We start from the raw sequence: 17,560 nt of genomic DNA on the forward strand, positions 1-17,560 counted from the left end.
TTCATCTCTCCTCTGAATTTACATACATCTTTTTCAAAAGACACAATATTTGCTTCCACAAACTCCCACGATGCAGTTGCCACTTTTCTGCTGCGAAATTAAATGCAACCTTGGTTGTTGTTTTTTGGTAACCCAAATATATTCAGTAAACAGAATCAATAAGAAATGCTGGTTGCAGCTACAGTGGGGAATTCCCCCCCCCCCCCTCTCCTGGAGCTTTGGCTGACCCAGATAACTGATTGCTTTTTCCTTTGGTCAGCCGGTGAAAAAGAAGAAAATTAAACGAGAAATAAAAATCCTGGAGAACTTGCGAGGTGGCCCCAACATCATCACCCTTGCCGATATAGTAAAGGATCCAGTGGTGAGTTATTTTGATGGGTGGCAAGTAGGTGGGCTGAGGGAATACAGGGTCCAAAGGCATTGGGTTTTTTAAATTTAATTTAATTTTATGTATAAAAAGATAAAGAGAATGGATTCCCATCTGTCAGAAATGGTGTAGGGTCTCCTCGTTGGGCAGGGGGTTGGACTAGATGACCTACAAGGTCTCTTCCAACTCTGATTATCTGTTATCGATCTATCTATCTCTATTTTTATTTTTCTATCTTATCTCTACGGTATCTATATCTGTCTTACCTCTTTCTCTTGTCTATTTATCATCTACCTATTTATCATTATCTACCTATCTACCTATCTCTCTCTCTCTCTCTCTCTCTCTCTCTATCTATCTATCTATCTATCTATCTATCTATCTATATCTATTTCTTATCCATTTATATTTATCATCTATGTCTGTCATCTATATCTGTCTATATCTATCTGTCTATATATCTATCCATCTTTCTGTCTTTCTACATCCATCCATCCATATGTATAACTGTCTGTCTGTGTGTCACATTTTAAAATTGACCATCTCCCTCACAGAGGGATTCTGGGCAGTGTCTATTGTTCTCTTTGTACTGTTGTTATCTGCCCGGAGTCTCGACGCTGAGATGGACAGCCTATAAAACTAATAAGTCCGGGATCTAGTTCATCAGAGGCGCCGAGTCCAGCTCGCAAGTTTCAGACAAGACCTCCTGTCACCTGACTAGGCAAAAGAGCACATTTTAAGCCGGGTCTGGCTAGGATGGGCCAAACTGCTTACCAACACCTGTTGCCTTTGTCATTTTCAAATAATAACCTAATTAGAGAACCTCCAAGGACTGTATCATCATCGGGTAGCTCAGCATTTCAGGCATTGGATTCTAAAATGGTAAAAGTGACATTTTATTTCCTGTTTTCACCTCTGGTTCTCCTCCCCCCCACCAAAATAAGGCCCGTTCTGAATAGTTTGATCCTATCAGGCCTTAGAATTAATTCGGCTTTCTGCAAAATGCAGCCTTCTCCCTCTATAAGCTTTTCCTGGATTCTAGAAATGTCGGCCAGCAATCCAGCCTCTGAGCAGCCTTTAATGCGGCCTAATAAATCATGCATTGGAAGAACCCCAGGTGACTTGACCTTCTCTCTTCCTTCCCTCTCCTAGTCACGGACCCCTGCCTTGGTGTTTGAGCATGTGAACAACACAGATTTTAAGGTACGTTTTCCCATCCGTCGGAGAGTGCAGCGTTTTTTAATTTCTTGGCTTTGGGGTGTGTGTGTGTGTGTGTGAGATAGGAAAGCAAGCCTCGATGGGGACATGGAAGCAAAGTGATGATGAACCTGGAAGCGCATTAGTGCTTTTTTAAAAAAGATATGTTTTATTGATTTTATGTTTTTTTAAAAAATAAACCTAAAAAAGTTTTCGTACGTTCAGAGTTTTGCAGCGATCATTCAGCGCCAGAAAAAATAAACCCAGATGGCTGATGCTTCCTTTAACATCTTTATAAACTGAATAAGTAGATTTTACAAACCAGTTGTAGATTTCTCCCAAGGTGGAGCAAACTCAAGACAGAAACATGTTGCAAGTTCAGAGCAGAGCTCCAGTCTTCAGCAAGTAAGCAAGCAAGCAAGTTTCATTTTCAATAGACAGGCTCAGAGCTCAACATAGCTGCAGAGTTGCAGAGCTTAATATAGAGCCACGCCTCGACTATGTCTAGTTTCAGTTTCCAGCCTAGGCTACTTCTAGTTTCAGTTTCCAAACTGTCCTCATTGGCTGATTTAGTCACTATGCCTATTCATTGGCTGACCTTGTTACCAAGCTCTATTCCAGTTCATGAATATACTCTTGACGCCATATCTATCTGAACAGCGTGTTGTCTGGGCACAGTTAGTTTTAAGTAAAAGTACAACAATAATCATAATCATAATAAATATGTCAACCCCTCACAGCTTCAACCTCGAACTGTCTACCTCACCCCATTCCTAAGAGGTCCTTAAAGGGGGCATGCATAAGCGCCCCACCGTGCCTACCGTCCCTGTCCTACTGTCCCCATTCATGTGTATTTACTTCCTTTGTTCTTGTTTATGTTCCTACTTATACTTGTTATCTTGTACAAACAAACAAATGTCAATATTAATCAGAAAGTAATAGTGCAATTAGTTTATCCATCTTGCAAAATTTTCAACACAAAAACCTTTTATTATCTTTTTAGTTTCTAACCTGTTTCTATTAGTTTAGCCATTGGTAAAACAAGTCCCAAGTTAAAAAGAATTCTGCTTCTTCCTTTTATTTTCTTTTAAATGTTAATCTATCCATGTCAGCACATTCTAATATATAATAATATATCTAACAAACCCCACTCCCTTCTAGCACTGATGAAGTTCCCTAGTTGGGTAATGAAAGGTCTGCAAGAAAACAGCTAAACTCAGAGAGCACCAAGGACCCCACAAGGCCGCCTCCTCCTCCTACTCCTCCTCCTCAACCCCACTCCCTTCTAGTACAAGATGCCATCTAATTGGGTAATGAAACACCTAAGAAGCACCAAGCCAGAGACCCCAAGGACCCCCACCCCTTAGGAGCCACACCCACCGCCCCAACCCCGTTCGAGCTGCAAAGAGTCTCTTTCATTAGCTTCTATTTTATTTCATTGGTTTCCTCCCTCTGGCCTGTGAAAATATTTGCCGGTTCACAACTTAACAAACAACGAAGTAATGATTGACACATGTTCCCAACTCCTTCCTCTTTTAGCATTTGCGCTCCAAACTCCTTGCAGTGTAGGTCCCGAACACTGAAATTTCCCAATGCAGGACACTCCCAAGTCAATGAGGGGTTTACTTTGGGGGTTCCGTAGAGGCCATCTATCTTTTTTTGCTTTGTAGGCACTGCACTCAGCCACTAGGTGGCAGCTTAGTGAAAAAGATTAAATAGAGCCCCTGATTTGCACCCCCCTTTTGTTAATGGGGAGGGGGGCGGCTTTGGCCTGGGGGATGGTGTCAATTATATGTGCATTACAGCCCCACCTCTGAAAACAGGTGAAAAAAAAAAAAAGTCCTCAGCTACAGGAATCGACGCAGGAAAAAAATTAAATTAGGCCAATGACCAGTTCAGCAAAGGTTTTTAACTCTGTGCATTTTTATGCCACCTAGAATAGCATCTTGGGCAGTGAGATTGTGTGTAGTAACTTCCTTGTTGGGTTAGACATGGGAAGGTTGCTGCTTTATTCATCTTCATTTGTTCCTTTCCGACAGCAACTATACCAGACGTTAACGGACTACGACATTCGGTTCTACATGTATGAAATCTTGAAGGTGAGTTGCCTTCCGTGAAGTCTTTTGAGATGGCCCCGGAAATGGCGTTTTGCGAAATAAGAGGCCGGCCATTTTGAAGCGGATGATGTCTTTCTTCTTTCGCCAAGGCGTTGAACAAGTTTCTTTGGGTTAAGACAGACCAGGATAGATGAAATCAGATGTCTCTTCCTTCAGAAGTGTCCCCTTCCTCCTTTCCTTTTCCTTCCCTTCCCTTCCTCTTTTCTTCCCTTCCCTGCCCTTCCCTCTCCCTTTCTTTTACCTTTCTTACTCTTTCTTTTCTTTCCTCTTTTATCTTCCTTTCCCCTTCTTTTTTCTTCCTTTCCCTTTCTCCTCCTTTTACCTTTCTTACCCTTTGTTTTCTTTCCTCTCCTTTTCTTTCCCGTTCCCTCCTTTCCCCTCCCCTCTTGTTCTCTGCTGTCCGCCTTCTCTGTTTTCTTTCTCCCTTCTTCTCCTTCCTCTCCTCTCCTTCCCTTCTCTATTTTCTTTCTCTCTCTCCTCCCTCCCCTCCCCCACTATTTTAATAGCATTGTAACCAATAGCATCTGAGAGTAGTAAGATTGCTTCCTCTTTAAGAGTTGCCATTCCTTGACAATCTCCCCTTTCTACCTTCAGTGAGAATTGCCTAAGAAAACGTTTCTCAACCTGCACGTGTCTAAAATGGGCGGACTTCAAATTCCCAGAATTCCCCACGCAGGCTGAGGAATTCTGGGAGTTGAAGTCTACAGAGTTAAAGTTGAGAAATCCTGGTTTTTAAGGTTTTGCCTTGTTCTTCCAGGCCCTACCCTGCGCCTCACAGAGCATCCTCCCTGCTGCCAAGGCACCTCATGCTTTACTTCCCACCTTTCGGGGTCCCCACAGGCCTTGGGCTGCATCCCAGCCCACCCTGCCCCACACCCTCCATTAAACCCCCACGTCAGCCATTCAACACTTTTAAAGCTCAGCTTAGGGAAGAAAGATAGGTTGCGACTTCCGAAGCGGCCGCCATTTTCTTTTTATAAATATTTTTATTAAACCTATCATTTTATATCGCTTTTTACAGTCTTTGCAGCGCTCCAGCATCAATATTACTCTCTCTCTCTCTCTCTCTCTCCCTCTCCCTCTCCCTCTCCATCTATCTATCTATCTATCTATCTATCTATCTATCTATCTATCTATCTATCTATCTATCTATCTATCTATATGGCATTCAGCTTTGTTCGGGTATTTTCCCACGTCATTGTAGTTGTGCTTTTAAAGTTGTAGCAACGTTTGGCAGAATCTCATCTGCCATCATCAGGCTTCTGTATGGCAGATGAGATTCTGCCAAACGCTTGCTACAACTTTAAAAGCACAACTACAATGACGTGGGAAAATACCCGAACAAAGCTGAATGCCATACATGTAAGTACCGAAAACTTAAGAAAACATACACTGAATTGTGGCCCTTCGGAAAATGGGACTCCCTATCATTTGTTCCACTTTGGGCGTGATGTGACTTTCATATACGAAACCCCCCTTTCTGATGTTGGGGTGTCTCTCTCTCTTCTCCAGGCCCTGGATTATTGCCACAGTATGGGCATCATGCACAGAGACGTCAAACCTCACAACGTCATGATTGACCATGAGCATCGAAAGGTAAGGACCGCTGGGCCTTGAGGGGGTCCTTCCCTCTCTGTCCTTCGGGGAGCTGCTACGTTTCCCTACTTGCATTGTGGGTCAGGTCTTGCTAAAAGCTGATTATTTATTTTATTTATTTATTTATTTGATTTACTCTGTAGAGATTCTCCATCATCCAGGCGATGGTGGTTCCCAAGGTGCTTTTTTCATGAGGCAGCAGGATATTCTTGTTTTTTTTTCTTCGAAGACGTTTCGCTTCTCATCCAAGAAGCTTCCTTCGGCTCTGACAGGATGGTCAGGAAAGGAAGGATTTATACTTCCTTGCAGACAGCTGGTCATTTGCATCCTTTTAGAGGGTCATTGAGAGGCCACTTGGAGGTTTATCTGTGTCCTCAGGATCACCTGGTTCCTATAGTCTGCAGTTTTTTCCTCTGGAAATCCATTCCTACTCCCACGCCATTCCAAGGGGATCCATCCCAAATTGTATAACTAAAAGTCTCTAGAGATTCTCAGTCACCCAGTCCTTAAAGGTGCTTTTTTTTCCAGGAGGCAACTGGACTTTCTTCTTCTTTTTTTTTTTTTCTTCTGAAGAAGTTTCGCTTCTCTTCCAAGAAGCTTCTGCGGCTCTGACTGGATGGTGGGGAAGGGAAAGATTTCTATCCCTTGGAGACAGTGACCATTAGTGACCGTTCAGAGTTACAACGGCACTGAACGAAGGGACTTTAACGGCCGTTTTTCCTACTTCACGACCATTGGCAGCCTCCCCACATGATCATAATTTAAAAGACTTGGCAAATGGTTCATATTTACGACGGTTGCAGCATCGTTTATGACCGTTGCAGCTTCCTGGGGTCACTGGATCCCCTTTTGCAACCTTCTGATCCGCAGATTCAATGGGGAAGCCAGATTCACTTCACAACCGTGGCAAGGAAGGTCGTAAAATGGGGTAAAATTCATGTAACAACTGCCTCGCTTAGCACCAAACAGAAACGTTTGGGCTCCATTGCAGCCGTAAGTCGAGGACTGACTAAAATTCAATGGTACTTTTGAACCGTGGCTGTTTCATTTCTGAGCCGTCTCAAATAATTAATTACTTTTGGATTTCTACAGAGTTTCTCTCCCCCCACCTTTGTTTCTGGTTTTGTAAATTCTCTTCTGGCAGCGGGGTTGCAAAGTTGCCCGAGTGTTGCTGCCAACCCAGGAAAAAATATATATACATATATTTCACCTTCCATCTTTAATCTCTCTCCTTCATTTTTCAGCTGAGGCTAATAGACTGGGGTTTGGCTGAATTCTACCATCCGGGTCAGGAATATAACGTCCGAGTGGCTTCCAGATACTTCAAAGGCCCCGAACTCCTTGTAGATTATCAGGTAGTAGCTCGACATCCATGCTTCGCTATGAAACTTATGTGGTCAGGCTTAGCTTTTGGAGAGGAAAATAAGGGGGAAATAATTCTGCCTCTGCCTACCAGCGTCCATTGGTATTCGTCTGGCTAGCATCCTGTCAGCGTGTGAGACAGTGGAGGGCTGTTTGGAAACTGAAACATGGAAACTGAAACAGTATTTGCTGTGTCAGCAAGGAGCCTGGGCGTGGCTTAGCTCAGCTGTTCTGTACTAAAGCTGATTGCTTCTGTGAAACTAAAACTCCTTGAAACTCTTCTCCTCTGCTTGTGTTTTGCATTTGGAACAGATTTATTTTCATGAGGGAGGGGAGTAGAACTCCTTAGCATCAGAGAATAATAAATAATAATAATAATAATAATAATAATAATAAACAATAATAAACAATAATAAAAAAATAATAATAACAATAATAATAACAACCACCAGCACAACCACAACAACAAACGAAATGCTAATGCTCTGATGGTCATTTTGAAAAATCCTCTCTTAGTGAGCACCTAGAAGCCAAGAGGAACATAGGTGCCAAATTTCAAGTTTGTAGGCTTTAGAGTTCTGGAGATTTTGTGATGATGCATGAGGGGTATTTCGCTTTTATAGAGAGAGAGATTTGTGCTCTTGATGTGGAATGATCACAAACCTGGAAAAAAGGGATTGATGGATTGGCTGCCCCGGTAGAACCTAAAAACAAAAAAGGAAGCAAAATGAAATGAATAAATAACGATATTTAGAGCCAGTTTGGTCTAGCGGTTAAAGCACCAGGCTTGAAACCAGGAGAGGGGGAGTTCTAGTCGCGCATTAGATAGGAAAACCAGCGGGGTAATTTTAGATTGGTCACCAGGAAGCTGTGAATTCTAGTCCCGCCTTAGGCATGAAAGCTGACTGGTTGACGGGCCAATCAACAGGAGGTTGTGAGTTCTAGTCCCGCCTTAGGCATGAAGTGGGTGACTTTGGGCATTGGCCAGACTCATTAGGAGACAATGAGTTCTAGTTCCACCTTAGGCACAAAAGTTTCACTGGGTGATAGATACAGATAGAGAGATGATAACAGATACAGATATGTGATAAATAGATAAATTAATCAGATAGATAGGTAGGCAGGCAGGCAGGCAGGCAGACTAACTCAGACAGACAGATGGATGATAGATTAGACAGACATTATGGGTGGATGGATAGAGGAAAGGAGAAAGAAAGGAAGGAAAAGAGAAAGGAAATGAAAGAATGAAAGAAAATGTCATGCCCCTGTTGGAGACTGACTCCGAGGGACAGGAGGGTGGCAGCCGACAGGGAGTGGAAGTGTGGCTCCAAAGGTTGTGGAGGAGGCTGGGGAAGGGCAGAGGCCGGCTGGGCAGTCAGAGGAGGACCCAGGCCCATCCCCTCTCCATCCTAGGGCACACAGGGAGGAGAGAATAAGGGAGAGACAAGAATGGCATGGTCTACGGGGTAGGAAAGGGCCTTGATCCCCTTCATGAGCTGCAGCTGTGAGAACTGGTTAAAAGGACGGACATGCGTATGGGCCAGTGCTGGAAACAAAGCGTGGAAATATCTCTAGTCTGTCGTTCCTCTCTTGAGTTTGGCGTCCTTCCCAGTGTGTGTTCCGATATCTGTGGACGTCTTCAAGCCCTTATCTTGCCTGGCTCCCATAATTGTTTCAGTGTGGTTTGTGTTGTTTTTACTCTTCATAATTTATAGGCATTTTTAGTTTAAATGGCATTTCCTCCTTTCCATAATTGTTTTTGGGGGAGTTTTTTTGTCTCCAGTCAAGGATATTTGGAGTTTTGAAGCAAAGTGAAGGAATAAAAGGGGCTTCCTCTGTTTTTGGGACTTGGCTTATTTTGTATCCCCACCCTAGGTCATCACAGAAAACATCACTGGACATTCATTGTATTGAATTATATTTCTGACTAAGCATAAGAGTCACAGAGGTTTTTTATTGTGTGACGCAGTCCAACATTTCCAAGCGAACACCGCCCGTGCTGGTTGGGTCTTTCCCTTGTCAGTCTGCGAGCGCGCCATGCTCATGAGTTTCCTTCCCTTTCTCATAGATGTACGACTACAGCCTGGACATGTGGAGTTTGGGGTGCATGCTCGCCAGCATGATCTTCCGAAAGGAGCCCTTTTTCCACGGTCACGACAATTACGATCAGGTGAGAAGAGTGCGGGGAGCAAAACCTCGCCGCCTGCACCTTCAGCATGAGATCAGGTATGGGCAGATGGGTAGATGCCCAGGTAGACCCCATGGCATGTCCTCCTGGTAGGTTGTTTAACCCTGACCCCCTCCCTTGTCTGTGCAGCCTTTGAATGGGGGTCTACAAGTCCCTTGTTAGCCAAAAATGCTCCTTTCAGGGCGCTGTTTTGGGGTCCCTTCAAATTCACAATTCAGCTTCTGGCCATTGAAACGATGAGAATTGGCTTAGTGGCCTGGCTCACGCAGGCAGGTATATTGTAGAATCCAATCTGGGTTGGTCATCAGGACCGGAAGTTTTGTCTTCTGAGCTTTCGGACTCGTGGTGGAGTCCATCTTCATGAGGATGGATGGATGATACTGATAGATAGATAGATAGGAGATAGCTGATAGATATACATAGCTGATAAATGATAAATATAGATAGATGATAGATATAGATAGGTGATGATGATAGAAACAGGATGGATAGATAGATAGATAGATAGATAGATAGATAGATAGAGTAGATATAGATGATAGATTGATAGATTTGATAGATAGAATATAGATAGATAGATATGGTAGATACGCTAGAGATAGATATGATAGAGATAGATAAGTAGATAGATAGATGCAGTAGAGATAGATAGGGTAGATACGGTAGATTAGATAGATAGATAGATAGATAGATAGATAGATAGATAGATAGATAGATATGGTAGATAGATATGGTAGATAGATATGGTAGATACGATAGAGATAGATACAATAGAGAGATTAGATAGATAGATGCAGTAAAGATAGATAGGGTAGATACGGTAGATATAGATAGATTGATAGATAACGATATAGATAGATAGGTAGGTAGGATGGTAGATATGGTAGGTAAGCTAGAGAGATATGAGAGAGAGATATGCAGTAGGTAGAGATAGATAGATAGATAGATAGATAGATAGAGTAGATAGAGTAGATGTAGATGATAGATTGATAGATTTGATAGATAGATAGAATATAGATAGATAGATATGGTAGATACGCTAGAGATAGATATGATAGAGATAGATAAGTAGATAGATAGATGCAGTAGAGATAGATAGGGTAGATACGGTAGATATAGATAGATAGATAGATAGATAGATAATAAATATAGATGATAGATGGATGGATAGATACATGATAGATACGGACAGACAGACATAGAGATATAGAGATGGATGGATGGATATAGCAGGGTCATAGGATCATAATAGCTATAGCGCACACACTGCTAGAGGGAAGTTTCCAGAAGGTGGGTTCCAGCAGGAGTTGCCAAGCGTCTGAATTTTGATCACATGACCGTGGGGATGCTGCAACGGTTGTAAGTGAGAAAAACAGCCATAAGTTGCTTTTTTTCCGTGCCGTTGTAACTTTGAATAGTCACTAAATGAACTGTTGTAAGTCGAGGATTATCTGTAATGAATTTTTTTTTTAATCATTGCATCCACTATCTCCCGTTGTCTGTCCGCAGTTGGTGAGAATAGCCAAAGTCTTGGGAACAGAAGACCTATACGACTATATTGACAAATACAACATTGAGCTGGACCCCCGTTTCAATGACATCCTGGGCAGGTAGGGTGGAATGGATTGAGAGCCAAACATGTCCCACAAATTATGTCTCTGTGTGGATGGGTGTGTTAGAGGAAGGGAGGGGAATGGAAAATCCAAGAAAGTCCAGTTGCTGTAGGAGATGACCAGGCTGAGCCGAAGGAGAGACGGGGGTGTCAAACACGTCATAAGCCACGAATCCCTACGTTCCCACAAGAGGTCTAAGTCCAGCCCGCCTGGGATGCCTTCTTAGTTTCCACTCATTTCCCTTGACCGTTAGAAGCTCAGATTCTTGTAGCAAACTTAAGCTAGCAATAATCCTTTATACTCGTTTGAACTTCCCGAATATCCTGATTGACAGTTGACTTTTGGAACATTATCTTTGGGATCCTGGTTTTGGAAAATGAGCCTGGGGACACAGAGATCATCAAGTGCCTGGTTCGATTCTCTCTCTCTCTCTCTCTCTCTCTCTCTCTCTCTCTCTCTCTCTCTCTCTCTCCTCTCACATCTATCTTTCATCTATATATCTAATCTATTATCTCTCTCTCCCTCTCTTAATCTATTATCTTTCTTCTCTATCTATCTATCTATCTATCTATCTATCTATCTATCTATCTATCTTTCATCTATATATCTAATCTATTATCTCTCTCTCCCTCTCTTAATCTATTATCTTTCTTCTCTATCTATCTATCTATCTATCTATCTATCTATCTTTCATCTATATATCTAATCTATTATCTCTCTCTCCCTCTCTTAATCTATTATCTTTCTCATCTATCTCCCTCCCTCTCTCCCTCTCCCTCTCCCTCTCTCTGCTTGAAAAATGTGGGGTTTTATTTTTGTAAGGTGCCCAGAATACCAATAAAGGAGAATATTTGCAGCCAAGGATTGAAATGTGGGTTCCTAACATCATCAGTGCTAGAAGGGACTGACAGCAAACCCCACTCCCTTCTAGCACTGATGGTGTTCCTTAGTTGGGTAATGAAACACGTGCAAGGAAACAACCAAGCTCAGAGACCACCAAGGACCCCAGATCTTGGGGTGAGTTGAGCGGCCATGTAAATTTCCTTAAATAATAAGACAGTTTAGATGAATAGAGTCGCCATGGCGAATAGGCGGCGATACAAATCTAATAAATAAACGATGATGCACCTACCAGAGTTAAAACAGTTGCGCTTCTTCCTTCTCTCTCTCTCTCAGGCACTCACGGAAACGATGGGAACGTTTCGTCCACAGTGAGAACCAGCACTTGGTCAGCCCCGAAGCCTTAGATTTCTTGGACAAGTTGTTGCGATACGATCACCAGTCCAGACTGACCGCCAGAGAAGCCATGGAGCACCCTTACTTCTGTGAGTCTGGTTCTCGGGAAGGCCAAGTCAAGCTGGCAGGATGAAAACCCATCAGGAAACCTGCAGCTTGAAACAGCTGATCGTCGGGGAGGCTGATCCAACCGACAGTCAGCTGCTTGGGCTAAGCGGGCTGTGCTGAAGCTGAAACCAGGTTGTTTGCCGCAAGGAGGCAAATGGCTGGGAGGCAGAGGCTAAAGGGTGGGGGCTGGCGGGAGGGTGGGGCTTTGGCAACATTAGCTGTGTTAAGACGCACAGACGTTTCCATCCACTTGGGAAAATGCGTCATATACACCGAAAAAATACGGTAAATGTTCCCTTTTATTAGGAGCACCGGCAAAAGGTCTCTCTCTGTCTACGCAGGCTAACAAGTCTGTCCAGCAGGGAGATGAAAAGTTGTCTTCCGCATCTATTCATCTCCACCCCCTGCCTTTTATCCCCAGAGCTAGGGTGGGGCTTCACTAGCAGCAGTGGCTCCTCCGTCCCAAGGACTGGCCCATAGATTTCCACTGCTCTCCTCTCCTCTGCCTTCTGCTCATCCATGTGTCAGGCACTGGACCCAGCTGTACCTCCTCTTCCTCATCAGCCACTTCCAGTCCTGGGGACTGTTGACTCCCAATCTGAGGGCTGACGGATGGCTTAGGCTCCGCCTCAGTGTCTCTCACTCTCTCTTTCTCTCAGCCAAATCCATTCCCTCTTCCCCCCTCGGAGCTCTCAAGTTGTCCTGATGTTGGCCCTGATTCCCACACCATCACTTCCTCCTCTGATTTGGCTGCTGGAGGGGCCCGCGGCCAACAGGCCGTAACAGTTGCCGAGCTGGCGGGGGAATTCTGGTGTCAACTCATAAAACATTTTGTATACACGTTTTATAGTTGACTAAAGAAAGAAGGGGGGGAGAGTTTCAAAGATCAGGTGGCAGTGTGGAATCGAAAGTACATTCCATTCATATTTTCTTCAAAGACTGATTAGATGACTGAAGCTTCTGACGTGCAAAAATCTAATTGGAGAACATGATTGATGACTCTTGGCTATGGACATTTTTCATTGGATGATACGCCCAGAGGGGTGGGGGGGGGAGCAGGATCAAGGGTGACAGTGAATTACGTATCTCTGAGTTGGCATTAATGCCGGAATGTTAACTTCTAATTTTTTTAGTTTTGGGAGTGTGGCTTGAAGCTCATGATTTAATTGGAGTAACTGCCGGAATCCTGACATCTGGGAGTTGAAGTCCACATATCTTAAAAATTGCCAAGGTTAGGAAAAAAATAGGAGTTGAGGCCCTCTAAATGTATTAAACTACAGGATTGTTAGTCGGTGGGTTGGCTAAGGATGTTGGCATTTGTAGTCCCTCATGTTTGGAGGGTTCTGGAAGGCTGCACGAAATACAGATAGTCCTTGTCTTAACAGTTCATTCAGTGACAGTTCAAAGTTACAACAGCACTGCAAAGAATGACTTATGACAATTTTTCACACTTACGACCTTGGTCAGGTGATCAAAATTCAGATTTTTTTTGGCACCAAGACTCACATTTATGACGGTTGCAGTCTCCTGGGGTCACATGATTCCCCCTTTTGCGACCACCTTGTTAAGCCTGGATTCCCCAACGGGTGTTAAGGAAAACAAACTAAACAGAACGTGCAGCGAAGTCAGATAGGAAGACAGGTAATTGTGTGAGATAAGTTTTCTAGTTAACACGCAGTAAAAATACAGATACGCTTGTGTTATCAAAAATATTGTTTATTCCATTTAAGAATTATAGCATAGTCAAATGTAACGGTCCATTAGTCATATATCAATTTCAGTCAAGTCTTGTCGGGGATACTCTATTTGCAAAGTCCGTGTTGAATAGCCAATGTCAGTTCACTTACAATAAATCAGTCCAATCTTTATCTTCTCTCCGTTGAGAAATATCAACACTCCGTTTTCTCTCCCCGTTCCAGCAAAAACGCAGTCATCAATCCTTCCAGTAATTAGGGATCTTCAAGCCAGAGAGAGCGAGCTACAATTGCCTCGCTTCTTATATAGTGCTTTTACAACCACACCCTTAATTACATTCTTGCAGTTAAAGTTACACACACTTTAACTAACAAACCATGATACCATATTTATTATTTTACCAGTTAGGGTAAACAATGTTATCCCTAACACACCTAAACCAGCAAAGTCCACGGGGAAGCCAGATTCACTCAACAAACGGGTTTCTAAACTGATGACCTGCAGCGATCCACTTAACAACTGTGGCTAGGAAAGGTCATAATATGGGGGGGGGGGGGCAGAGCTCACTTGACAAACGCCTGAAGCCCATGCCGGGGGTCATCGTCTTGTCTTCCCCGTCTTTTCAGACCCAATTGTGAAGGACCAGGCTCGGATGAATTCGGCCAGCCTTCCAGGGAGCAGCACACCTGTGAGCAGCGCTGGGATGCTGTCAGGTGAGTCCCTCTGGGATGCTGTGGTAGGGAGCAGCCTGGTTCTCCCGAAAGCCATTCTGTCGTGCTGCTTGGGCTCCCCGACAGGGCAAGCCACTGCGTATAAACCACCCCACTTCCCTTCTAGCAATGATAATGTTCCCTAGTTGGGTCATGAAATGTCTGTAAGGAAACAGTCAAGTTCAGAGAGCACCAGCAACCTCAGTCTCCTCCTCTTCCTCTTCCTCCTTCTATTCTCCTCTTCTACCATTGATGATGTTCCCTAGTTGGGTCATGAAATGTCTGCAAGGAAACAAGCTCAGAGAACACCAGGGACCCCAATCCCTTCCTTCCATCCTTCCTTCCTCCCTCCCGTAATGACATTCCCTAGTTGGGTCATAAAATGTTTGCAAGGAAACCACGTTCAGAGAATACCAGGGACCCCAATGTCCTCTCCTTCCTTTCCTTCCTTTCCTTCTTTTCTTTCCTTCTTTTCTTTCCTTCTTTTCTTTCCTTCCTTCCTTCCTTCCTTTCCTTCCTTCCTTCCTTCCTTCCTTCCTTCCTTCCTTCCTTCCTTCCTTCCTTCCTTCCTTTTCTTTCCTTCCTTCTTCTTCCTTCCTTTCCTTCCTTCCTTCCTTCCTTCCTTCCTTCCTTCCTTCCTCCCTCCCCTCCCTCCCTCCCTCCCTCCCTCCCTCCCTCCCTCCCTTCCTTCCTTCTATGATAACCTGGGGCGTGGCACAAAGGCAACACAGTTAGAGAATAAGTCTGGATCCCTTTATTAGCTCCAACTTTGCTTCCAGTGTTCCGGTTACCATCCGGTCTGGAGAAAAACTCTCCTCCGAACCTGCAACAGCCTTTGGCTGCAGATATTCCAATTCAAACGTTTTAAACTAAAAACTTTAAACTATGAATTCAGCAAGGCAAGATAAGATAATAAATCCGGCAGGGTAAGATAAGGAGTTCCAGAAGTGAAGTAACAGAGTGGTAAATCCAACCAGTTGGGAGGATGCCAGGAACTCATAACATCAGCCAACACAAGATAAACTCAACGTTTGTTCCCAAGAAACACCTCTCCCAACTGCCTCTCCTTTAAACTCTATTCCCAGGTGTGCCCTTGTGAATGGAATCGAGGCCTTTTCCTTCCCCATAAGCCACGCCACTTACATTGCTCTCTTCATTCCTCCCTGCGTGCCCTAGGATGAAGAGGGGGTGGGCCTTGGTCTTTTTCTGAACCTCCTCTCCCTTGTTCTACCTCTCCCCTGCTCTGCCCAGCCAGACTTTGCCCTTCCCCAGTTTCCTCCACAGCCAACGGAGCCACACTCCCACTCCCTGTTGGCTGTTTGTCTTCCTCCTCAGATTCAGACTCTGACAGGGGCATGACATTTTCCTTCCTTCCTTCCTTCCTTCCTTCCTTCCTTCCTTCCTTCCTTCCTTCCTTCCTCCCTCCCTCCCTCCCTCCCTCCCTCCCTCCCTCCTGATGTTCCCTAGTTGGGTCATAAAATGTCTACAAGGAAGTTCAGAGAGAACACCAGGGATCCCAATCTCCCCTCCCCCTCCCTCCTTTCGTTCCTTTCCTCCCTCCCTGCTGATGATCCCTAGTTGGGTCATGAAACGTCTGCAACGAAACAACCAAGAGCACCAAGCACACCAGAAGCCATTCTCATTGGGGGAGGGGGCCAAAATTTCTCACTCCGGGTCACTAATTTTCTCCTTTTTTTCCTCTTCTTCCCCCAGGAATTTCTTCTGTGGCAACGTCTTCCCCTCGGACCTCTAGCCGGCTCCCCGTGATTGCCGCTGCCAACCCGCTGGGAATGCCAGTACCTGCTGCCGCAGGGGCTCAGCAATAAAGGACCCCCCACCCCACCCTGTCTCCCAGACGCCGGACTGGAGCCACCCAAGCGCTGAGGGTCCTCCTCCACTCACACACCCCCACCCTCCACAGCCTCTTGTAGCCAATGTGGGGAAGGGGGGAGGAAGGAAAGAGAGACAGGAGGAGCCATGTTGGAACTGTTGCTTGTGGATCGATTGTCGTTCTGTCACATCATCCATATGTATCTTTCTCTCTCTCTCTCTCTCCCCCCACCCCCGGATACATACATATATACATACATACATACATACATACATACATACATACATACATACATATGGTATTCGGCTTTATTTGGGTATTTTCCCACGTCATTATAGTTGTGCTTTTAAAGTAGCAACGTTTCGGCAGAATCTCATCTGCCATCATCAGGCTTCTGTATTGTGTTCATCTGGCAGCAGACTTTACAATACAGACGAACATTGTAAATCTGACTCACAGACGAACACAATACAGAAGCCTGATGATGGCAGATGAGATTCTGCCGAAACGTTGCTACAACTTTAAAAGCACAACTATAATGACGTGGGAAAATACCCGAACAAAGCTGAATGCCATACATGTAAGTACCATGAAAACTTTATGTATTAATGTGTATATGTATGTATGTGTGTGTGTGTGTATATATATATATATATATATATATATATATATATATATATATATATATATATATATATATATATATATATATATACACACACACACACACACACACACACACACACACATACACATACATACATACATACATACACTGATGGATCTTCTAACGCCGAATCCCCTCCTCCCTCCCCAGGCCTGCCTTTTTTTTACTTGAACTTTTTGTAATTCAGAGGAAAACCCCTGGCAAAAAATATATACATACATACATGCATACATTCATACATACATACATATATGTTTTTTTAAGTTTTCGCGGGTACTTACATGTATGGTATTCAGCTTTGTTCGGGTATTTTCCCACGTCATTATAGTTGTGCTTTTAAAGTTGTAGCAACGTTTCGGCAGAATCTCATCCGCCATCATCTGCCAAAACGTTGCTACAACTTTAAAAGCACAACTATAATGACGTGGGAAAATACCTGAACAAAGTTGAATACCATATATATATATATCTTCACCCACGGGGCGATTCACAGACCCGTTCCTCGTCTGTTCCTGCTCTCCCCATTTCCCAGGTCCTCCTTGAAGACTCTCCCAAACTGAGGACGCCGGTTCTTCCTCACCTCGGTTTCTCTCGTCCTTACGACGCGCCGATGCCTCTTCTCTCTCTCCCGCCCCCCACTTTGCAGGGGAATATAATATCTTCCCATCGCCTGCCCACACCTCTGTGGAATTCCAGCCTTGGAAAGCCGGCAAAGATTTGGAGGACAAGGGGCGTCTTGGGAAGCCACGTCGCCGTGGCCTGCAGCGGCTTGGAACGGATGGTTTGCCGAAAAAAAGAGGACAACATGCTCCGTTATCCTATGGGATGGTCTTCTCAACATCTTAATCCAAAGCCTCCAGGCCTCGCCATCTG

At 44.2% G+C, this 17,560-nt stretch overlaps 1 protein-coding gene across 1 annotated transcript in view; it reads left to right on the forward strand.

Annotated features, from left to right (window-relative positions):
- Positions 1–16,034, forward strand: part of CSNK2A1 (casein kinase 2 alpha 1) — a 42,114-nt gene extending 26,080 nt beyond the window's left edge. The window contains exons 4-13 of the mRNA XM_087959144.1: positions 260–361; positions 1,520–1,570; positions 3,604–3,663; positions 5,194–5,277; positions 6,522–6,632; positions 8,708–8,809; positions 10,337–10,437; positions 11,617–11,765; positions 14,106–14,192; positions 15,903–16,034. Of these exons, the coding sequence (XP_087815270.1) occupies positions 260–361; positions 1,520–1,570; positions 3,604–3,663; positions 5,194–5,277; positions 6,522–6,632; positions 8,708–8,809; positions 10,337–10,437; positions 11,617–11,765; positions 14,106–14,192; positions 15,903–16,015 (960 nt within the window). The 3' untranslated portion in view covers positions 16,016–16,034. The remainder of the gene's footprint in view (positions 1–259; positions 362–1,519; positions 1,571–3,603; positions 3,664–5,193; positions 5,278–6,521; positions 6,633–8,707; positions 8,810–10,336; positions 10,438–11,616; positions 11,766–14,105; positions 14,193–15,902) is intronic.
- Positions 16,035–17,560: the final 1,526 nt, after the last annotated feature.

The sequence above is a fragment of the Notechis scutatus genome, chromosome 3 (assembly GCF_049901735.1).
Source record: "Notechis scutatus isolate UNSWTSFEM ecotype Mainland chromosome 3, rNotScu1.2, whole genome shotgun sequence".
Classification (NCBI taxonomy): Eukaryota; Metazoa; Chordata; class Lepidosauria; order Squamata; family Elapidae; genus Notechis; species Notechis scutatus.